The sequence below is a fragment of the Serinus canaria genome, chromosome 5, assembly GCF_022539315.1.
Source record: "Serinus canaria isolate serCan28SL12 chromosome 5, serCan2020, whole genome shotgun sequence".
NCBI lineage: Eukaryota > Metazoa > Chordata > Aves > Passeriformes > Fringillidae > Serinus > Serinus canaria.
The window spans coordinates 3,136,190-3,161,138 of record NC_066319.1 but is presented as its reverse complement, the minus strand read 5'-3'; the positions used below and the strand labels follow the sequence as shown (position 1 = coordinate 3,161,138).

Below are 24,949 nucleotides of genomic sequence, written 5' to 3'. Positions count from 1 at the left end.
AAACAAATAATTCTTGAGACACCCAAGTGACACGGTTGGTGAGGATTTACAAACTCCCAGACAGCTCTCTCACACAGCATAAATGAAAAGCTGGCTAATTTGTTCTTGTTCCAGAAACCTGGAGTCAGACTTGATAAACACAAATAGCCTCTTTTGTTCCAAGTTTTGACCTGGTGCCTGACAACCAATTATTAAAACACACTGCTTTACCTCAGCTAGAAAGGAACCTTCTGAACTGTCTCACAAAATGGTTTCTGTCTATTTAAAAGATGGATACATGTTGCTTAACTGTATTTTCAGCTTGCAAGAGTAAAAGCTTTTTCTCAGATGGCTGAATTTATTTGCATATTACATATCAAGAACATCCAGATGTCCAACCTAGTTGTGATATACAAACTCTACAACATAAATAATTTGCCTATATAATGCAGGGCTATAATCTTCCTCAGCATGCAGGCATGCTAATGGTCTTACACAGGGACAACAGAAGATGAAAGAATTAAATATTTCATCACCAAAGACATTTTATCTTTCCTGCATTCATGGAAGAAGATTATGGGAGGTCATCATCTTCTTAAAGGTTTCCCTTTCACAACAAAAAAATACAGTAATCGGTTTTCATTAGGGATGACTTGTCCTACCTCCTGCACCCCATGACTTTCCTGTCCCATCCACCAAACACAGCGCTGATATCAACCAAGTAACTACACAGTATTGTCTACCCCAAAGGTTTGTAAAGGATAATTGAAACGCTCAAATTTGAGATGCAGCCATTAAGGACTTACCCCTGTCAAAGGAACCTAACACACATTTTTATCTCCAGCTTAATGGCTTGCACTTAAAACTGAGCAGGGTCTTTAAAAGTGACCATTTGAAACTGTTGATTCAAGAGAAAACTCAGCTCGAGGTTGACAATAAAAAATTTCCAGAGGAAGAGAACTCTCCTGGAGGAAGCCCTGATTCCGAAAAATCCATCAATATCCCACAGCTCATCCAAAGGCACGTTCAGAGTCGTTGGCATAAGAGGCTGATCACCCAGGGAAAGGCAAAGAGAATTTTGGCTGAGGATGAGATACTGTGCCAGCATTTCTGATGCAGTAAAAGTGACTCTACCACACATCTGTCTCTCTGAGAGAGGCTGAATCTCTGCCTGTGACAAGGTCAATTTTGAGAAAGGTTGGTATTAAAAGATTATGCTCCCTCCATCCTCTCACTGAGGTTATGCTAATTATTTCAGGAGAGCAAAAGAATTTTTTGATCCTCCAACTCCTCCTTCCCTCACAAGTTGACTCTGGCTGCCAGCACAGCACCCAGAGGAGCAGCACAGCATATCCTAATTCCATAATTGTGGAATTAGCCATTTTCAACCTTGAAATTTAACCCTAAGAAATTGAGTATGCAGTAATCCACATAATCCAGGCCTCTACACCTGTCCCTCTTCCAACTAATCTCACCACCCTTCACCATGACACATCTTAATTTAGAGTCCTGCCTGCTAAGGTCAGTGTGTAAGTGGATGCTCAGGAGTTACAAGTATTTGTCACACGGTGAGACCAATTGCTTTGTGAACTCTGAGAGACACAGAAATATCAGCACTGAGCAGAGCCCTTTGCCAGGCAGGCACAAAAAGATCTTTACAAAGGTTCTGGGAGGCAGGGAGGAGAAGGGGTAGATAAAGAAATAAATGTGTGTAGCATAGCCCTGGATAATGCGATCTATTGGTATTAAGTTTTCTCCTGAAGGAGTTAAGTATATACCAGCTGCTCTACATTAAACCGAGCTGGCATTTGAAATCATGCAAATTAGCTGAGCTCCCATCCATTTCAGCCCAGCATTTAGCAGCACTGCTGTAAATGATGCAAAGTGCAGGCTAAAGCAAACCCTGCCATTTCAGCTGCTGTCAGGAGAGGAGGAGGCAGGGCAGGCAGTGGCACTGAGTGATGCTGCAGCTATTCACAAGATGGTTTATAAGAGCCTCCTTCCACCACAGGTTATGTCTGCATGACCAAAACGTGTCCACGTGCACAGAAAGCCTGAGGCTTTAATTTGCTGAAAATTCATTTATATACATTACTAAGAACCACTGAAAAAATTATTTAAAATTCAACTATTTGCCAGTGGAACATTGAAATTTCAAATTTCTCTTTGCCTGATGCTGCACAATGAACACTGAGAGGATCTGACAGGTCATTGGCTCAGAAATGCTGACACAGCAGCCAAGGGTGGCATCAGTCCCCTCCATCATGTCCAACACCAGTGGACCAGTGGACTGTGAAGGGAACTTCAGTTTTTCATCTGTGTTTATCCAACACAAACCCCTCTTCTGCTGAATCTGAGAGTACTCAGGAGACAATAAAGTGGGCTAAATCCTCCTTAGTTCACACTGTTGTGGCCAAGAGATTAAATTTCAGCACAAAGCTGAAACGGTGAAAGGAGAGTGAAGGATCTGCTGTTAAGAAGTCTAGGAGCTCCACTGACTTTTTAAAAGCTATTATTGTATATATTATGTTCCTTGTCTACCTGCTCAGCAAGGGAAAGGTGGAATTCATTTTTGTGTTAAAAATAAGGTAAACTGCCTTGCTATCCAACCTGATAAACCAACCCACCAGTGGTAGTGACCCACAGGCATGACATCCCACCACACCATACTGCAGTCTTGGTGGTTGCACCACCCATCAGTCCACATGGTCCAAACCCTCCAAAAGGCATCTTACAGGCAGGAAAGGAAAATCTACATTGCTGCAGTGTGGAAAGTTGCTATCTGACTGCTTGGAAACAGGATCCTAGGCAACCACTGCTCTTCCTCTTGAAAAGCAGAAAGAGGTTCGATTCAGTGAAATAAAGCAAATTCATTACAATTCCCCTGGAGATGCTCCAAGAGATGAACAGGATGCTGGTGCCTCCCCTTTCCAGCTCCACACTAGAGGACCTGGCACCTTTTTGCCAGCTTTCTTTGGCAGTGCCCATCTGGCACATTACCACAGAGGACCAGAGCCCATCCCAGAGGAGTAAGATGCAGTGATGCCAAAAATACTCCTTCCCAAAATAATCCATCCCAGTTAAGCCTCAGACAAGTCTGGAATACATGTGGCAGTCCTGAGAAGCAGACTGACCTCTGGTTATTGAGCAAGAAAAGCTTAACTTCTAAACTATCACATCAAATGGTCAATGCACATTTGATCTTGACACAACACGTGACATTTTTCCATTAGTTTTGAAGACTGAAATATCCATATGTCTCTGGCAAATGGAGAATAATTTAAAACTGAATCAGATTTGTCTTGCCAGACTGATCCATGAATTATTGTCTCCACCAGTTGCAATTAAAGTTGCATGTTGATCACTGTGGATCAAAATGCCAGTACTGAAACTATCTGTAGTTTCCAACAGTGGACACAGCTCAGGTGGAGATGGCTAAAGAAAAAGGGATCTGCTTCTTAATACCTGTTTCAAGATAGGCAAGTATAACAAAGTCTTAGCACCCATATTCACCATAAAATATCACACAAGCTAGATCAGCAACATGAGATCCCATCAGGGTATTCATTTTGTTCTGCCAATAGGCAAGTATATAGAACTTAGAGATGGCAGAAAAAAGACAATGCAATATTTTTTGGTCAGCATTTCCAGAAGACAAGCAATCCTACCAGGGAAGATCCCCTTGTTGTGTGAAACAAAAAGCTATTACTACAACAGCCTTCACGACTGAGAATGTCACTCCATGAGACAAAAAATACATCAAATTACAATTCCAGCCTGTCACACACCTCTCCCACTTCTCCCAAGAGCAAAGCATGGGTGTCCTTAGACAGCTGTTCCAGAGGATGTTCTTCCTAAACAACTCTGAGAAATCCAGTTCCTTTGGCCAAAAGGCCTTGTCAGCCCCTACAAGGTAATTTGGGAGATGAGGGAGAACATGCAAATGATCAGGGAACTCGGGTCAGTCCTTTGGTTTGGAGAAAGTGTAACCAAGCCAACAAGACCCCAGTACTGAGAAGAGCTACTGCTGCAGCCAGAGATCAAGTCAGCCTGTCAAGGGCTGCTTTAGGGTTTCTATTTATTTATGGATTATATGCTTCACGAGAGAGCCTGGATACACATGACTAGCTCGCTTTCTTCAGCAGGTGAGACAAACAACTCTGGGTTTCTCCAAGAGGCTTCACAGCAAAGCCAAGGCACTTTTGGATTATACCATGGCTGTCACTACACAAAGGACAAGACAGAAGAAATGGACCAAGATCAGTGACAGGACAGGTAAAATAAAGACACTTCCCACTGTGAAAGAGAGGATATGGCAACTTATAGCCACTACCATAGAGACAAAAAAAAAATCCACGCAAGGAAAAGGACTTAAGGAAACATCCAAGACAAGGGATGAACACAAGCTAAAAAATTCAAGTAAATAAGACACTGCCAAAATATGACGATGCGACAGTCCAAAGCTCAACACACACGGGGAAAAAGTCCTGGTAAAAGTGCTTTTTTCAAATACAGAATTTGGATATTTTTCCCTTTCAGGCATTGTTTTCCCACACACTGCTTCCAATTCTGAAATAACACAAAATTAAAATGAAAAATAATCCAAGGATAACACAACTAAAAATACTTTCAACAGGCAAAAAAAAAAAAGGTGGAATCAGAATAAAACTTCAGATCTCAGCCTGTTGTAAAATAAGAAGTGACCTGTTTTCTCATTTATTTTAATAGGTGGTTTATTTATTTTAAGTTTTAGCAATTATTTCCATGCCTTTGCAAAACTGAAGAAACTGAGACTGTTTCCACAAACTATTTCAGAAAAAACAATTTACAGATAAAATTAGAGGCATACAACTAAGTGCCAAGTGTTTGACTGAATTCCAGTTCTTGGTGAATGGAAAACCAGTAACTTCCTGTTACAAAATGTACCAACAGTTCATGTCTAATAATACACATCATAGCTAACCATTTATATACTTCAAATATAGATGTTTCTAAAATAATATTAAAGCAGGGTATTTTTAGCCAGGTGAATTTCTCAGGAGAATGAGATTTTACAATTTGCTGCAAAGAAAAAAGAATAGATGAATGGGTTAAAATTTTCAGATCAGCTCTTGATTTATACCAAAATAAAAAGTGGAAGATTTAGCTCCAAAGCTTCAAGAAGCAAAAACATAAATGGGAAAAAAGGCCAAAAGCAGAACACACATCTTTTCATTAAAGGCCCAGCTACTGCTTAATTCACAAATATATCTTCTTAAACAGCACTTACAATATTTATCTTGTTGCAAACTTGTAAAGTTCAAGCAAAATAATTATTGATTTAAGCACCACCTTAATTATTTGTTTATCAGATTTCCTTATAAGGAGATTTTTTTTTTTCTTTTTGAGAACTACAGCTCAGGTTCAGCGCCAGCAGATTTCAAAAGCAGTATCTGTTGTTCTCCTCTACCAATATGTTTGTACCTCTTTCTGCTTGGTGTCACCATGCATCAAGTGTCACAGCAGAAGGTGATAAAAATCACTTGCTAAAGCAGGGACAAAAAAGTAAGAGTGTTCACTTAAGAAATTCAACTTAAAGGAGTAAACTAACAGTTTCAAGGACAGAAGGAGAACACATGGACACCATATGCATGAGCATTTTGAGCTGTTAACAAGTAGCAGCCAAGGAGAAAGATAATCTAGTATCAAGGGACTAGCTAGTAATTTTCTATAGAGCTGCAGACTGACCTTGGCTACATTTCTTTGTGCCTTAGCCATCCACTTCACAAATGTTCTCCAAAAAATAAGAACAATATCCCTACCTCTGAGGTGCTTTATGTTAAGCATATTCCAATTTTCAAGCCAGATAGATAGATAGATAGACTGTCACAAGTGAGACGGGGGAAAAAAACCATTTTCCAATATGATAAAAAACCAAATGGAACTTTGAACAAAGTTACTTTATGCAAAGGGTTACTTTGCATATTCTAAATGAAAACCCAATGATTAAAGAACCTCCTGAACTTACAGTGCAATGTTACACCTGTTGTTCAAATGCAAGGCTTCAGAAAAGGTAGCTCTTTATATGAAAAGACAAATCACTGAAAAATCCATGTTAATAACCACAATAAAACAACTTTGGAATTGTTATCTCGTTTTCTATCTGAGAACATTTCATCTAGAGCAAATCCTTCCCTGCCCCCCCAGCAATTAAATATTTTTCAGTATGTATCTAGAAATATATCAAACCCACAGCAGTCATAAATAGAAGAAGAATTTGGCTACTCAGTAGCCTCAAATTGCTTACAGTGCGTAAAAAACAAAAAACAACAACAACAAAAAAACATCATAAATATCCAGCACAGGCTTTTTTGTAAGAATGTACTTAGGTACATAACTATAATCATATCAACAAGCTCATTAGCACCAATTTCAAATTTATTTTGTGCTTATGTATTTTGATAGTCTGAATCTATAGTTTTCCTTAGATTCTCCCAACTTCAGTGAAGTCTATCCTTTGTTCATATCCTAAACGTGACTCCATTTGATTTCTTCCAACTGCAAAAAGCAATCTTTTATGTGAAAGTTATCAGTGTGATTGACCATATTTCTCATTATTCCATTTATAATTAGCTCAGCAGTCTTAGCGAGACCAAATTTCACACGACTGAGGCAGCTCATGCAATGGCACTGAAACCAGTTGATGTTCATCTGACTTTAAATTGGGTCCAGATACAGATTTGCTCAATCCCTATCCCTTCTGCAAGCTGGTTTGGTAGGAGAACTGTGAAACCCAGCATCACACACAAAAATGGCTAATGTGAGAAGGGAAGGCATCATTTCTCTGCAATATGCTCCATTAATCCTTCTGTCTATGAAGCTTAACATTGGCAAGACAGTGCTACTGAGGTTTAAACAGCTCCAGTTAAAGATAATTAAAATACAGAAAAATAATTACTAATATCTGAACTGTGTGGCTTCATTTGGATTGTTAATGGCATGGGCACAAGGGGAGTGAGGCAGAGAAGAGAAACCGAGAGCTCACAGATCATGGGTCACACGTGGCTCATCAAACATCTGATGTGAGCCTAAATTTGAAGTGTGGAAAAACACTGGAGGAACCTGTTCAGTGAATTAGTTTGAGAGCAGTGCACAGCTGACTGAGCTCCCTGGAAGGTGCCAGCAGTGTGCCAGCAGCCTGGGAATGGCTGTCCACTCCATCTGGATCAGGGAGTTGTAACACAGCTTCCATACCCTTGTCATTACTTGGGCTACACAATGGGCAATGAAGCAAAAACCAGATGTTTTTAACCTCAACAGGTGTGGCAAAAGCTTTTGGAGCACACCCCAGGTGTAGATGGTCTTGAAAAATTAGGAAAGAATCACTAGGTAAAAAAAACCTAGTGTAAGACTAGAAAATAGGGACATCTAGAAGATCCCAGATCTAGACCACCCCAGATCCAGGCTGCCAAACTCAACAAGATCTTCACAAACTGGGAAAGCAATATGAAAAAAAAATGTAGCTGAGCGAGGTAGCTTGATTTCAGACAATATCTAACCAGTTTTAAACTGAATTATTTTTTTAAAAAGGGTCTAGGGAAACTAAAAAGAGTTCTGTAGACAGCACAAGGAGTTGCAAGAGTTGTAGAAATCCTAGGCTTTGACTAATGTAGTGAAAGAGAAAAGTGAGGGAGAACATCACACTCTGTGAGCACCTGCTTGTCATGTCCACCAGGAGAGTTTTCAGCAAATGAATATTGCGAAGAAGTTTACAAAGAAATACCATTTCCTAGGCCCTCCCCTCCCAGCCAAACAAAGCACAATTCCAGGTAATTGCAGAACACACATACTTTAAACCCAGGTTAAACAGATTCTCTTAACTTGGGAGCGTTTTAGTGCAAGGTGGGACCAATTTAGCAAGGTCCTGGTGCCTTTGATGCTGCTTCAGTTACTGAAAGTACAAACAGAGATTATTTTTTAGGTTCTCTGGAGAAAGAAATACAAGAATTTGGAGAATACAACGTAGCAGCAACAAACACAATAATTAAATCCCTGATCTCCTTCAGTGACATTCACAATGGCATCTTCCTTCTTGCATCTGCATGAACAATTACACCACAACCATGGACTGGCAATGATTTCTTTCTTAAATAACTAACACAAATTTAGTAGCCAAATGCATCTGACTTTCTCAGAATCACTGAGAAATACCATTCTGTAGATGAGAGATGAGAATCTTGCTATCTGCTCGACAGAAGTTTCTCTGGTAACAAAGTTAAATATTTCCAAAACAATTCTCCCTAAATATGGGCAGTACAATTTATTGGCGGTGTTTTCAAATTAGACAAAATAAGAACCAGTGCAACAGTCAGATACTGTTGTGCACAACACAGGGGATTTAATATGGAAAAATAGAGTGTGTATATCAGTAACAGTAAAATAGGAATGATACTGCCATGATTCATCAACCTAAGATTTCCGACTAGCATTTACACTGGGCTTGATGCTAAACTCTCAGACCTTTCTTTGGAAAGTACCCCTGAAATACTCTGAAGTGTTGCTTTTTATAAATTGCACAGCATTTTAAAAACCACACTGCCCTTATAAAGCCTTAAGGCACAAAACTTCCAGTTACATAAAATCCAGCTAACACACATTAAATCATGTCAAGAGGAACAAAATCAGCAAAACATTTAGAAGTTTTCACTGATGCCACATTTGACATCTTGAATTTCAGCAGTTTTTTAAAAATATTGGTGCTTTAATGAATACCACCTGCAGTGCTCATGTTCTCTGAAGAATCAGGTTCTAGAAAGGTACCACCTGGTACCAAAACAGCTCATGAAGTTTTGCAGTGGTGTGTAAGTGGCTTGAAACATGCTAACCCAGCATGAGAACATGGTAAGCTGGCTTCTGGACTATGTACTAGACACAGCCTCTTCTACAGAATAATCAGTCCAATAAGCCACTAAATTTTGTATTATGCAAAAAGGACCCATTTCAATGGGACTAAGAACAACTCCCTGAAATACTCCCAGAACCAAGAGATTTAGTCCAAATGACACAATCTCTCTCATTCTCCCTCCACCCACACAGGAGGATGTCCTTTCTTGTGGGCTGAAAATTCTGCAGAGGGAGCAAGATCTACAGAGGACAGGAGCCAAAACACTGGGCAATGGTCCAGCTGCTGGATCTAAACTATAAATTCTACTGTAAGAATGTCACTTCCATCCTTCACAGGTGATGCCAGGTGCCTGCCCAATAAAATGGTGAGGGTCACATTGGTGCTTCAGGTAAACCACCCAGAGAAGCAAAGTGATCACCCTCAGATTCTCAAGCTATTCAGACCTGGTGCAATGTTCAAGTCTAAACCTTACCAGGGTTATTATCAGAAAACACTCCTGAACCTGAATGTAGCTGAAGGTCTTCCAAGATAAAAGCTTCAGCTGCTGACCTATCAGCTGGCAGCTGTCCATCCATCCTGCTCCTCCTCCCTTAGCAGGGAGGAACAGCAGGAAAAGGAATGAACAGTGCCCTTGACACAACACATCTGGAAAAATCTCCCTCTGGATATAGACTGCCATTCCAAATGACCACCTTGAATGGCAAAACCCCGCATGCTTTTGTGGGCAGAAGGATCAAAGCTCAAAGGATCAACAAAACTGCTGAACAACAAAAAAATGACTGTGTTTTTTCAAGATAATAGCAGGAAAAGCCTCACTGGTTCACACCTTAAAAGGTGCTGGTCATCTGCTCAGACTGCCAGCCAGAGGAGATTACTGAGAATGCAAAGCTTAAAATTTCTCCTGCTGCTGAAGAAATTAAAAATGTAAAATTATCTGACATTTCCTTAGCCAAAATCTTCCCCTGTTCAAATATAACAAGTTAGCATCAAGACCCTTTCATCGTCAGGCTACAGAAAAATGGGGTTTGTTCCACATCCTTGTAAGGGTTAAAACCACCATAGTGTGCTGCAAACAGCTCCCACTGGCAGATCTCTGTGAGCATAATCTCTTACAAGATGAGAAAGTATTTCTAAATAACAACCACTTTTTCAGCATTATAGATTTCCATGCAGAAACCATGGCACATGTGAGAGAAAGGGCAGCAGATAATGAGATTTTGCTGACGTTGCATAAGCACAAGGACAGACTCGGGCGCAAGTGAGAGAGCACTTGATTATCTTGTAAGGGCAAGACGTGAAGCAGAGGTTGGTTTGTCTGCTGCCACTACCCTGCATCCATGCTTGGCTGTCTCCTCTTCCTTCTCTCAGTCCCTCAGGAACTGCTCCAGTCATATCTGTCTGGCCTGAGCAGCACAATACGTCACCCTGTCTACCAGCAAGGAAAGTGCAGCATATCCTGAAATCAGGGCATGCGGTCAAACACGCCCCATCACACTTGTCTGAAGGGAATAGGGTTACCAGGCCACAGATTTCAGAATCTAGGTGGTAGGGATGAGCATTATTCCTCAAAGAAGGAAAAAAACAGGTGAGTCCCTGTCATCATTTCCCTCTCTCGGCATAATGGTATCACCTTCCACCAGGCTCAGATATTGGCAGAAGCAGCGTGTAATGTATATGGCTGCTGCCAAAATCCATCCCAGGGCTGTACAGCCATCTCTGGAGCACGGCAATCAATTGTGCTTCTGCAGCAGCCCATCTGCTCTGCTCCCTCCCTAGCACAGTCACACACACGCTGTGCCCATGCTGCTGCGAAGCTCACCAGGGCACGGCAGTGCAGGGCAGCCCCAGCCACACCGACAACCTCACCCTGCCCGCAGAAATTAAACCCGCTGACCAACGGGAATCTCTCCTCCCTATACAGCAAGCAGCACATATAAAAATGCATTAGAAGGCTGACACAGACTAAAGGGAAACCTAAAATGTGTATATTGATGATGTGCTGCATCTATGATGTCATGCACACATAGCATGATACAGGCAATTCCACTTAAGTGTTCATTTCCTACATAATCTGTTTAATTTAGCTGCACTGAATGACATGCATACTGTAATCCAGCACCGAGCACTGCCTCCCATTCGCTCCCCACACAGCTACACACACAGAACGTTCACACAACTCGTGCTCTGGTACGGTACATGACCGAACACAAAACACATTCGTGACAACCAGCAATCCTCCCCCAGCCCAGGCACACGAGCCAGCCCTTACACTTAGCACCTACGGAAAGCACACAAAGAACACACCCCACAAACAACATCTCTATCATCTCCCTGCTGTAAACCCCCCCGAGTTCAAGCAGAGGAGATGGAGAAGGCAGCACAGGCAAGCAGCACACGCAGCCCCATCCCTGAGCACCCCACCATCAGCTCCATCATGCTGGCAGAACTACACATGCCACTGCGTGGAATATTTTACATGTTTTCATCCCACCACTGCAGACAGATGTTGGCACACACACACACACATGCACATCCCTTCCCTGCAATTCCATGCTATTTACCCCAGAAAACCTGCTGCACGCTCAACACAGAAATAAATTCTCGCATACACCTCTCCAGCATTTGGTGCCTGCTAACCTGTGTGTCAAATCCATTTTCTACCGAGCTACTCTTCCTCGCTGGGAGCCCATCTCCCGCGTTTTCTTGTCCGATGGAAGATTTGAGAGGAATCTGGCTGGAATACAATGGCTTCGTCACCTCCACCTTGTTCCCAAACTTCAGGTAACAGGGCTGTGGGATGGTCCTGGCTGTTGGGACATGCAGGATTGGAGCAGCGCTGTGGACGGGTTTAGGTAGTCCCGATTTCATTTTGGAGGCTACCAGGATGGCTGGCATTTTCTCTTTCTGCTTTCCTAACACGTTTCTGTCAGCAGCAGCAACAGCAGAGACAGCAGGCAGGGAGAGAGAAAATGACACGTTGGGGAAGCTGTTCTGCTCTAAAGCAGACTGGTTACTGCAGAGATCTCCAAGATCAGCTTAGAATTTAAAATCAACAATAAAACCAATTAAAAAAAAACTTTAAAAAAAAAAGAAAAAGGAAAAAAGAAAAAAAAGAAGAAAAAACACACCACTTTCAGTCTAAAATATCTCCCAGCTTTATGCCAGCCTTCCACCTGTTTTCTCTAATTTTATTTTCAGTTCCTTACCACTGTCCTCTTTCCTATTTCTGCTATGTAACTTGCTTCTTTCCTTTCTCTATCTGACTCCTGCAATTTTCTTGCCTGGAAACGAGAGACTTTCACTCCATTATCTTGTCACTGCATCTCCAAAGTGAGGCAGCCTTTGGGAAAAAAAAAAAAAAAAAAAAAAAAGGAACCTGCTGCTGCATATGCTTCCCCTTCCGTAAGCACTAGAGAGTGAGCGAGCAGGATTTCCAGCTTAAGATGTCCTTCTTCAGTCTTAGCCAAGAAGCAGATGTAGCTCAGTGTGTTAATGACTGATGCCCTTGGATACAAGCCTTAGAGAATCAAGCTTCTTAAGCCTAAATAGCTGTGAACAGGACAACGATGCCGGAGCAGAAAGAGAAACGTCCACTGACAGCGATTTTTAAATCAAAATATGTCAGTGGCCACAAAATTTCCCGCCTCCCCCAGTGCTGAGCATAAAAACCTGGGGGTGGGGGGGGGGGGGGGGGAAATGGGGAGGAAAAAAGGGATTAAAAATGAAAGCGATTCAGCAGCGAGAGGGAAGGGAAAGCAGCCGGCAGCTCATGGTCCCTCCCGCAGTGGAGCGGGCTCCCGCCCGGCGCTGCTCGGCGCATCCCGGGGGGGCCGGGACCAGCCGGGCGGGAGGGAGGGAGGGAGGGAGGCGGCGGCTGCCCGGCACCGAGCGGAGCGGGCAGGGCGGGCCCGGGATTGGCCCTGCCCGCTCCCGGCAGGAACAAAAAAATAAAAAACCAAGAAATCGCACCCTCTCTCCGCAGGGGGAGGAGTGGTCTCGGCTCCCGCGGCGGGCGGAGGGGTCTGGAGGGATGGATAGATGGATGCTCTGGAGGGATGCTCCGGGGGCGCGGCACGGAGCCAGCCGGGGACCGGTTTGTTTTTGAAATTTGAAAAAAAAAAAATTTAAATCAAAACACCTGGAGGTGACTTATTGTTCGTGGCTGTTCGGGAAAAACTGCCGCTGCCAGCATCAACAGGAATTTGAATAAGCACAGTGAGTAATCCGGCCCTATTATAGCAACTCTTGGCTTTGGGGAGGCTTTCAGTGTCGCAGGTTCCTCCTCACGCTGCTCGGCCGATGCCAGGATCCGTTACAAGCCCTGGATCCCGCGTTCCTGTTCATCCTGACACATTTCAGAGCTGCACATATTCCCCTTGCTGCACATCTGCACCAGCCCGGCCCGGGGCAGATTGATGATCCCTGTGCAAATCAAGGCACCAAGCGATGCCTTTCAGACTGCATGGGGGGCTCAGCACCAGGACACACAGTGCCACAGTGCCCAGTTAAGGCTGTGACTGATCCCTCACTACAAGAAAGACATGGAGGGGCTAGAGTGATTCCAGAGAAGGGAATGAAGCTGGGAATGGAGCACAAGTCTGATGAGAAGCAGCTGAGAGAGCTGGGAGGGCTCAGCCTGGAGAGAAGGATGCTCAGGTGGGACCCTCTGGCTCTCTACAACTCACTGTGAGGAGACTGTAGTCAGGTGGGAGTCAGGCTCTGCTCCCCAGCCTCAAGTGACAGGAGGAGAGGAAATGGCCTCAAGTTGTGCCAGGGTAGGTTCAGATGGGATATTAGAGAAAATTTCTTCACTGAAAGGATTGTCAGGCACTGGAACAGGCTGCTCAGGGAAGCAGTCACAAAACATGTGGATATGGCACTTGGGCACATGGTTTAGTGGTAATATAGCAGTGCTGGGTTAACAGCTGGATTTGATGGTCTTGGAGGTCTTTTCCAACCTTAACAATTCTGTGATTATAGGAGGGTGTCTCAGAATAATATGCACAAAACCAACATGTGATATGGAAGCAAAAGGGGCATTTCAATCAAATCTTCATCACAGTTCCAGTTAATGGCTTTATTTCCCCAGCAGCAGCTTCCTTCAGCTCCTTATTCCCACCTCATCCACGCCCCAAGTACTGAACCCCTAAGCCACTGCCTGGGTGGCAAGGACAAGAGTGATCCCAGCAAGAAGAGAGTGATTTGGGTTGGAAGGGATCTTAAAGACTGGAAGTTCCAATCCCCTGCCATGGGCAGGGACACCTTCCATTAGTCCAGGTTGCTCAAAGCCCCATCCAACCCAGCCTCGAACACTTGCAGGGATGGGGCATCCAGAGAAGCAATGAACCTACGCTTGAAATGTTTGAAATACACACTGGGTGAAGCGGCTCAGCAGGACAGAGGAAGCCCAGCCCCACTGCCCCTGCCCCACCAGGCTGCAAGCAGTGCTTGGGGAAGGGAGACTCAATCATTCATGGCAAGGGGAGCTGGGACTTGTCTATTTAACACTCAGTCTTTTCACGGAATTTTAAATGTGCAAACCTCAGGTTTTGAGATCTGGGAACCTTTCAGACAGAAAAAAGAGGCATTTCTTGGATTGTATTGTAGGTGTCTCCAGGATGAAAGATAGCATTGCTGGATCCTTCTGCAGATGTCATCCTCAATGACTTACCCAAGGTTACACAGTGGCCAAGTGGCAGAACTAAAAACTAAAGTCAGAAATTGTGCTCCACTTATTATCAAGTACTATTCTTCCTCAACACTGCAATGCAAAATGTAATTCAGGTTCCCACGTAAAGCTCACATGTTCAGTCTTGGCTGTTGGTGGGATTTTTCAGCACATCTGCTTTCACATGTACCACTTCTGCAGGCTGTTTTGTAGTAACTACAACAGGGTAAATTTTATGGTAGCTGGTTTTTTAAGTAACTGCTTCCACCTCAATCTCTTTATCCACCAATTTCAAATGGGAAAGAATACATCCCTCATCATCCATCTCACTGAGATCCCACCAAGACAAATCTTCTAATGTTCTGCTATAACTGTCCTCAATGTCAGCTTTAACACAGCTATATAGAACATTTCAAAACCCTTCAAGTCGATAAAGAATGTAAATTTACCATCTGAGAGGACTGGTAGTCCTTGGAGCAGAAATGTGTCAAATGCTCCAACACCATTTCCATCGTTCCATGCTGAGAACTCAGCCCTGCTGGCTTAGAGAAGGTTGGGCTCCAGTAAGAACATCTTGAAAAAGATCCAGGCCTGAAAACCAGGCTCATTTTAGATCTGTAATAAAATACAGTAAGGTTTAAAAGCTATTAGAAGATCTAAGTGACAGCTTTACGTTCTGTTCTTCACTTACACGTTTTATGAGGTTCAGGCCACCAATCCCTGCTGCACCCAACTTGCCAGTTTTTGTTGTTCTGTTTTTGTCTTGGAAAGCTGGCTAGGGTATGGGATACCAAACCAGCCACAAAGTTAATTTGACCAAAAGAAAAGGATTCATTTCATTGCTCCCTTAACAGTTATGGAATCTGATCCTTTGATGATGGTGGATTAAATACTCCACAGTTCCTCTGGACACTCAGAGGAGTTTTACTGATTTCTCAGCATGCAGTCCAACATACTGAATATGATTTCTTCTGAATACACTCAGTCTATGATCCTGACAGATATTTTGCCAAATCAGTGGACATATTCTTATCAAAGCTTTATGTGAATTCCTGATAACACATTTGAAGAGTGACCTAGAATTACTGCTTCTCTCGTGGATTCAGTTTGCATCTAATAATCCTTTGTCATCTAAAACCTGGGGGAGTTTTCATGTTATACATATTTTGCTTTACATATCTAAACATCACAGCACAATGGCACTGAAATGCTGTATCCAGTGGCAGAGTAGTCACATGAGATCATAAATTATATCACATTACAGGCTCTATCTGCAAAGACTGGCAACATCAATTTTGGTCTGTCTTTGGAATTGACAAGTTTTTGGGTTGTCTGCGGTTTTGGTTTTGCTTTGGGTTTGGTTTGTTTTTGTTGTTGTTGTTGCCTAATAAATTAATTTGTATCTAGTTTTAAGGCTAGCATTTTTAAAAGAAACTACTCCTCTTAGAGAGTCAAAGGGATCTGGGAACCTGTCTCTTATCTTCTTTAAAAAGCCCAACCAGTTTTCCCTTCCCTCTTTTGAATCACCCAAATTTCTGTGTCTAAGGTAGGAGTAAGCAACCTTAAAAAAGGAGGGAAATTATCTAAACAAAAAGCAAGAGCCTCATTCCTTCCCAGAAATGTAGGTGAAGCCTCTGACTAGGAGAAATTCCCTTGCAGCTTTAAGTCTGACGAGTATCTTTGCCTGAATAACCACAACATCCCCTCCTAATCTGCCTGTAGTCAAGGGAGCACCCACCCACTCCCCAAATGGGGAAATATGGAAGGAAAAATGCTAGAAACAAGCAGTTCCCTGTTAGGAAAAAAACCCCAATACAACAAAACCACAATAAACCCTACTGATTTGGCTTACACAGATGATTTTGAAGCTCAGAAAGTATCACTGCTTTGGACTCAAGCTGTGACTGCTCAGCACCATGGAGTGTCAGCTCAAGTGCCAAGACTCTGGTGTTGAGAACTGGCTTAATACTCTCAAAATTTTAGTGAGCAGGCTCATGTGAACTCAAGAACTTAACACACCAGAGGAAACTATTTGAATGGCCTGTAGTTCAAGAGCTTGTAGGCAAGTCAGCACATTGCCCAAAATAAAGCCAGTAAAGAGAACAAAAGCCCAGAGTTGACTGCTCTTGAACAGATGATCGTTTTTATGAATGAGATGAATGCTTCTGGAACAGTGAAACCACTGAAGCTGCCTCCACATTATCAATTAACAACAAAACAGGTCTATATACCCAAGTGGAAAGAAAATGCCTGTATGAATTGTATGTGGGTATCACAAATAAAATTAAAAGCTTGATGAAATATTGGAAAAGATCAGAGAATCAGACCTTCCTTTCAACTTGTGGTTAATATTCATCCTCAACAAAGCCAAATGTTACATTAGCCTAAATGGAAAAACCATGTAGAATTATGCTATCAATTAGAACACCTCATTAGCTGGTCTGGTGATTCAGAACTGCTGATGGAACTGAACTCAAGGCTTGAAAACACCTTGATCAACTCCATCCTCAGCTTTAAGGCATTAAGGATGGATCTGCAATCTCCCAGAAAAATAATTTCCAGCTGAATATCCCTAAAATGTCACCACACAGAGTCAGAGGGTTGAATTGTTCCCTCCAAGCCATTCTCCTCAAGCTTCACTGCTGCCGGGGGCTGTTGCAGAGACTGTGGGCATGTTCAGCCTTGGCACAGCTCCATCAACTTAAGTGAAGTTATGACAGGAATAAATATGGATCTATTTTTGGTACTGCAGGCATTTTGCACGTTCACATCCATCTTTTGTTCCTCATCAGTATCAAATATGGAAAAGGCTGATCCCATCTGTACGTTCACATTACCATTCTATGAAAGAACCCATAAGGGTGTAGAGGAGTAAAGGTGTCAACCCCATAATTTTTTGTTGTGCTCCCCCATGGGGAACAGTAGAGATTAGAAGGAGGAATGTGGATAGAAGCATTATATAATTTGGCATCCTCTCACCACAGCAATTATAATCTGTACATGTGAGTTCTTTATATAGAGCAGTGAGAAGAGGAGGAAACCTTGGTTCTGTTCCCAGTTCTTTTGACAGAAATCTTGTCTGCATTACACTAATTCTGATCTAAAATTCCACTTGTAATCCCCTGACATGCTTCTGATTCACACTGGGTTTAATTCCACTTCATTTTATAATGGTGTAAAATTTTTTAAAATATACAAGCCAAGTTCTACCTGGTCAAGAACATGTGTTCCACTCATTTTCAGAAAACACACAGGAAATTTCACTGGCCACACCAGTGATACAAGGAAATGCTCTCGCACAGTGACAGAAAACGGCAGCATTTAAAATTAGCATCTTCTGAACAATGCTCACATTTAATCCCATTTCTGTACCAGAGTGCTGCATGGTTTTGTATCACAAGCTTGGAGTAGTGCTGCACTCAACAGCTTCATACGTTTCTACTGTCACAGCAAATGCAAACTCACAGCTTTGAATTCATTACGCTCCCATTGCTTTTGGATTTGTAGCCATATCACTTTCCCACAATCTAATAAAAACTGGGCCCTGCTGTCTTGAGACATTCACTGATAGGGGTTCTGGGATGGGCTTTGAAAAGGTCCATCTCTCTGACTTTGCACGTAAAGTTCATTCCTGAGACCTAAACTCATCAGGAACAGGACTGAAAGGGATGAGGAATGCAAGAGCTTACTTGAATTAATGCTTTCTGTGGTGGTGTAAGATGTAAATGCTTACTGCTTGTCTGTGCCATGGTCACAGCAGTGACCACAGTGTAAAGCATATACACTTGAATAATCTTTATGATCCTAACAGAGGAGCTCTGTCAGGCCAGCCCATAGCTCACCTCGACTTGCACATCTCTGTGTCTGTAACAATGGACATCATCTCTCCATGCCACCCACAGCACCTGGAATAAATATTGCAGTACTGTTTTGGAAGGAGACTTGCAGATCACGTCTTCCCGACAGAGATGTGCACCTGGGCATTCTTAATCTATTCATGTGTCCTTTGTTTCCACAAGGTTAATGGCACTAGCTCCTATATTATTTTATACCTGACTTGACATTGCATATGGCTTGGTGTGTTTGGAAAAGCAAACATCTGTGACTAATGAGCATATCACAGAAGAAAGGTGATGATGATGATGATGATGCTAGAAATACCACAAGCTACTCTTGACGTTAAGAACCATCACATTAAGATGAAATATAAACAAAAGGACCTAAAAAAATGCTCTCTTCCCTCTGCTGCTGTTCTCTCTTGCCCTCTTGAGAAGTGGAGTGTTAAAAATAGCCACCACTTACAAGCTAACAACCTCACATCATCAGGTAGTCACCTTCTGTAACCTTGCTGGCACATTTCAAATGAACCTGCTCCATCATCTGGAAGAGTTGTCAGAGCCTAAAGGCAGAAACCATCTGAGAAGCAGATCGGAAGAAAAGGCTGTATTTCAAAGCCTTTTTACAACTGGATCTGCTTAAGCATTCCAACCCACCCTCAGCTGCCATCAGCCTCTCCCACATCAGCAGTTCTGAACAAATACAAATTGGCCAGATTATCATTAAGCAACTTCAGCTATTTTGTAAAGAGCAGAGTTTCACTACTCAAACTAAGTGGCTAGGACCAGATTTTCACTTGCCCTAAATCAATGTAGTTTCCCTACAGCCAACATCACAATTTGCTTTCCAAATTCGAAGTATTTATCAAAATCTTCTTTACAGAACGATCCAATCCAATCACACACTCACATTATCTCCATTCCCCTCAGTACGAATTCCCTGCCCATTTCTAGTAAAAAAATCCTCTTTCCTATTAACCCCAGCATCCAGTTCAGCTGGGGCTGCACCGTGCAGCTCTGGAGCCATGGAATAAGTGCTTGTGGTGCTCACCTACTGACAGCTGATTTCAGGGAATGATGATTATCATCCTATACTTCCAGTTTTTGAAAAGTACACTTCACAACCCAAGCCTCTCTTCCCTAGAATCCAAAAAAAAAAAAAAGGGAGCATTTCCACAGGGCAACCGTTCAGCAGCAGTTCTGTGCTGGAAGTCATCTGCAATGCACCACAGAATGGCACTAATTGCAATAATATGAACTCCAGCTATTTCTGAGCATGTTACCAGAAAAAAATAATCTACAAACCTAGATTGTTCACAGTGGTGGTATCAAAGGAGACACAGGAAGTGCCTAACATAGTGCCCTGAAATGAATGCTGCCTACCTCCACAGCTCCTTTAAAGAAAGATTTGTCCTGAGTTGATGTTTATGGAAAATAAAAGCACACCCTACACTAAGCTAAATTTTGGGGTAATGGTTCCACTGAAATTCTTAAATCAAAAAGTTCAGGGAAATTTCTTCAGGCACAGACATATGTCAACCATCAACCCAAGAGCCATGACCATTCTTGAGAGTCAGCATCCTCAAAACCAGCCTCCATTCCCACTGTGATGATCTAGCAAGGGAATTTGATGAGGATTACCTAACCCATAAACTGGGGGGCGGGGAAAGCAAAAGGTAATCATTCATTTTATTTTTGAAAACCACATGTCCGTTTGAGGGAGAGGTTGACTTGCACCTGCCCAATATCACACTCAGTTTTAAACCAGAAAGCTTAAATAATCACTCTGCAAGGAAATGTACAGGAAACAGTTATTTTTTAACCTCTCTGTTAACCTAGCACAAAATAATCAAATTTAAAATGCTGCAGGGCCACTGTGCAGCCTCATGCATGGCAGGATCAAGCTTCCCTTCTCGAATTTCCTTGTATTTCCTTTGTTCTCCCATTAGCAAACTGATAACTAACCCTCCTGTGCTGTTCTAACATTAATTTTTTTCAAGCATTTTTAATATCCACCACCCAAAACTGACATAAAAACCTACTCATGAATGCTGTCCTAATATTTTTTTTCCTACCAAATCAAAGGAGGTTCCCACTGCAATGATTAGTGACACGTTGGTTGCCTTAAACAGCTTTGATATTTCAACATTTAATCAATTTTAATTTTTTTTCAGGTAACAGGCTTCCTGCCCACCTGAGTTTTACCCATGATGCTGCACTGAACTCAATGGTTTACAGCTACAGAATTGCATTTATTTTACACACCCCATCCATAAGATTTTTAACAACACTGCTCTCACTGCCTGGAATATTTTGGGAAGGTATCAGTGTCAAAACAACCCATGGCCACATTGGAGATCTGGCTGATGTTTATCACTGGACAGCAAACAACACACTGAAGACATAGCCCTGAGAGAGAAATTTTCTGAATTTTCCATTTCCCCTTGAAATTTTAGTAGCAAGGACGCTGTAATTCACAACCTTTTCCCAAATAAATGGCACACAGATGATGGAATGATTTTCTGTGTCTTGAGACATAATCACTTCCTGCATGAGAACTAACACGAGCTTTGTTTATTCCAGTGGTAGAACAACCTGTATTCAAGCTTGCCCAGCTGTCTAGAGTAAAAGCAGGTGTAGTCAATCATTCCTGTCACAACATTAGGACATGACTGGCTGTTGGCAAGTGGGTCAGCTCGTCACCAGCAAAGCACTTCTCAGCTGCTGCTTCCTTCCATCCGGGCTGGCGCACAGAACAACGCCGCTACAGCTGCTGAATTTCAAAAGGCATCCATCTGTTTAACTTCCCAAAATGACTTTAAAGAGTGGGGTATAACAAACACATCTGCTACCCTCAGCATGTTAAAAAAGATCATCTGGAAATTAGCTGGGAAATTATCAATCTTTTTAGATGGGGATTCACAGTGAAGTTACAATACACGTGTAACATCTGCTCCACCTTCAATTATAGCTCAAAGCTTTGCACCTCTGGCTTCCTGAAGAATCAAGGCAAACTTATGCTGTAACCAGCTCTGTATCTCCTTATCTCACTGCTGGAGTTTGTTCAGGGCAACTGGGCATCCATCTATTCAATTTTGTCACTCATGAAAGGCTTGACTGGATAAAGCCTTGAGGTCTGATCTCACAGCTGACCCTGCTCTGATTAGGTTAGGCTGAAGACCTCCTGAAGGCCCTTTCAATCTGAATTAACCCCACTATTTCCAAATACAATAAAAGGGGAAAAAAATAAAATTCCATTGGTACCTACTGGAAGAACTCAAAATAGAAACCAGCTATGAACAATAGCCTGGTCCATCACAAGAAAATGCCTAGGCAGGATGGCCAGCAGAAGACACCAGCAGATCAGATTTTCACAGGAAAATGTTAGCACATGTTAAAGTGTGATCTTCCGTTCGGTTCTTCTCTCACATCTCTCACAAACACAAATGTGCAATCACTTTGAACTGTGTGAACAGATACTTATATCTAGGATTTGCAATCTACATTAACCTAGCCTGCATGAACAGCGATTTTGACACCAAATCCAAACCACAGTGCATGTTTCCACCCTAAAGTACAACATATGTGTACCCTGCAGCACCAGGATGTCTCAGTAAGCTCCTTGGCTACCTGCTGCATTCTCAGCAGACTCTTCAGGCATCCCAATTTCACCTGCAGAGTGCAGAGCTGGTGGAACACCATCCAGGAGAGACGTGCATCTTCCACAGGTCTGGGGGCACCAGGAAGGCTGGCAGGAATGCAGTGGGCCATGAGAGATCCCTCACAAGGAGCTGCCAGATCCACTGGGGAGGTGAGAGGAATTTACAAAAGCAGCCTGGGGAATATGTTACCACCAAATTGGGAACCAGGTGAGGTGTGCTGGCATAGGGCTTGTGAGCTCCAGGCCAAGGCAGACCTTCAGCAATAGGAATGAGGATTTGATATTCAGTATTAGAGCAAAACCTCTGAAGGGCAGCACTTAGCTGCAGTGCCAGCACTGTTCTGCATGTATACAAATGAGAAAACAATTTTTCTGTGCTGTAAATAGCTTGTGCAATTAATAGCAGCTAGCTTTTCCTGTCTTTTTCCAATTACAGACTCAGGAAAAAAGGGCATATTAAGTTACCTCATGCAATTCTGGACCTCCTACTGTTAGAAGTGCAATTTGAGAATGAGCTGCTACTGCTAATTATCAAAATTAAAACTTGAAATAGCAATGTTCACTTTTAAAAGTGAGATGATTTCCTATTGCAGGCATGACTTTCCACTGCTCTCCCCTGCCAACAGTTATCACTTTTGTATGAGATTTCTGGACTGAAACTTTGAACACAGAAATGCCATCATCCAGAAAACCTTTCAAAACATTTCAGGTCACCATTTTGGGTCTTTCAAAACAAAGCCATTTATTACCATTGGCTAATTACCTTTTAGTCTCTCTGCACAGACGCAAAATATTTGTGTTTCTATTTTGTCTTTACGTTTTCAGACATCTGCAGCCATTTCCAAAATCATCATAATATTTCCACCATGATGTTGGAAAAAAAATTTCTCCTGGACAGGACCACTGTTAGTACAACAATAAAAAAAATTACAGTTGTGTATGCATATGCATGTGCACACACACACATACATGTAGTGTGAGCTGAATAAAAATGTGGTGATGTCTAATTTGACCTGAGAAAACCAGAACAGCATGTCGACACAAACAGGAAAAGTTCAACAAAATTTGCAGCACAGCATCACCAATTCCAATCTCTCTTAGCCTGTGTGCTGAACAAGCATTTCCAGTTCAAAGGAATAATTAGCATGCTGAAAAAAATCAGAGCACTAGCAAATAGCAAAGCTTTAACTTGGCATTAGCAAAGATCAATGAGAATTCATCACTGTAAGCCCACCACGAGCACTTGCTGCCCAAACACGCTGGGACAGGCAGGACTGTGCCTACACCACCCATGTTGATCACAGGAAGTCCAAACTTCATTAGGAAATAATTAAGTAGCACGTATCATTCTTCTATACATCATTATTGATTTTTTAAAACCCACTGAGAGAGTCTTCACCTCATTCTCAGCTGCTGACCATTTTATCCAATTTTAACACTCTCTTGTGAGCACACAGTGCCAGTGCCCACCCCAGGCTGAACATTTTGGAATGCTTTAGCCAAAATGCTAGAACCAAGGTAGAACCACATGTCATCACTCAGCCACGTCCAAAAAGCACCAGCGACCTTTGCTTCAACAGCTCAGGCACTCCAGAGCTTGGAACAAGGAACTCGTGGTTGGGCAAGGTTTGTGCCAGGATAAAGTGTAACATGTTTTTCCTGAAAACACACACAACACAGCTGATTTTAAAATCACTTCACTTCAGCAGGTAAGGTCTGCTGAGTCTGTGCTCCTGAGCATCACACTGCTCCCACGAGTGAGGGACCAGGAGCACAGCTGAACTGAGCACTCCCCAACCCAGGGGGACCAGAAGAAACAAAAGGAGGATTCTAAGCAGTAGGGAGCACAACAAGGCTCAAAGAGAAAACCTATATGTGGGGCTGAGAGCATGGATTATGGAAGGACATGGAGATGGAAACTAGTTCTAAAGAGGAAGGTGTGAAGAGCAGAGCCAGTGATGGGAACAGGACTGGGATGAATGCCCTGTTATAAAGAGAGAGAGCATTAGGACATGGAAGCTCTGAACCTGTAAAGCACTACACAGTTATGCCCCAAAATCAGGTTCACATTTCATGAGTGAAGCTAGTAAAATACTAATTTTAACACTTTCCCAGTGTTTTGGGCCCATATTTATGTAGCAGAGATTACATATAGCATCACTATAACCCACCAAACCTCATCCAGAGATCAGGTGAAGGCACATTCCTGCCAGGACAGTATTTAGATATTAAATTGATCAGCACTATGCACTGGGAAGCACACACCAGGAAAAATCCATGAGGGTGTCAGGAGGGAAGCAAAATATAAATTTTGTCATTAGGGAGGAATTTAGTTAAGTAGAGTAAATAAAGCTGAGAGCCTCACATGCTACATACTGTTCTTTCTTAATTAAACTTACGATTAAATAACTGGTTGCTAACTTGCTGCTCCTTAAGGCCAGCACTGGAAAAAACAGTGTATGATCATGCCCTTAAAATGGAATCATCGTGACAAATAGGCTTTATGTCACAAAATGTAAAAAGCAAGTATCTGGGATTTTGTGTTTGGCATTTCCTAAACTTTGGCTTCTTAACCTTCGTATTTCAGCAACCCTAATATTCTTTTAACACTTCATTTGCTCAACAAGTTTGATATTGTTTCCCAGTGGATATTGGATGGTATATCAAAGGATTTCAGACTCTTGCACAGAAGATTTACAGTGAGTATTTGCATCCTGGGAAATCACCAGATCTGCACACAGCCCACACAGCCCATCCCAGTGCTCCACACACACAAACACCCCTGCATCCTGTCCCAACCCTTTCAGCACAGATGGGATCACAAAATATCCTGAGCTGGGATATCCACAGATGGGATCACAAAATATCCTGAGCTGGGATGCTGAACTTCAGTGGTCCACAGGGACCACTGAAGTTCAGCA

General features: G+C 42.4%; 1 protein-coding gene across 5 annotated transcripts in view; it reads right to left on the bottom strand.

Annotated features, from left to right (window-relative positions):
* The window catches only part of NAV2 (neuron navigator 2), a 380,173-nt gene that overhangs the window by 199,309 nt on the left and 155,915 nt on the right, over positions 1-24,949 (bottom strand). For 2 of the 5 annotated variants that reach the window (XM_009098721.4, XM_018923749.3), the window contains exon 1: positions 11,501-11,773. The exons of the other annotated variants lie outside the window; for them this stretch is intronic. In XM_009098721.4, the coding sequence (XP_009096969.2) occupies positions 11,501-11,758 (258 nt within the window). In that variant the 5' untranslated portion in view covers positions 11,759-11,773. Of the gene's footprint in view, positions 1-11,500; positions 11,774-24,949 lie in introns of those variants that run through there. 5 annotated transcript variants of the gene reach the window in all.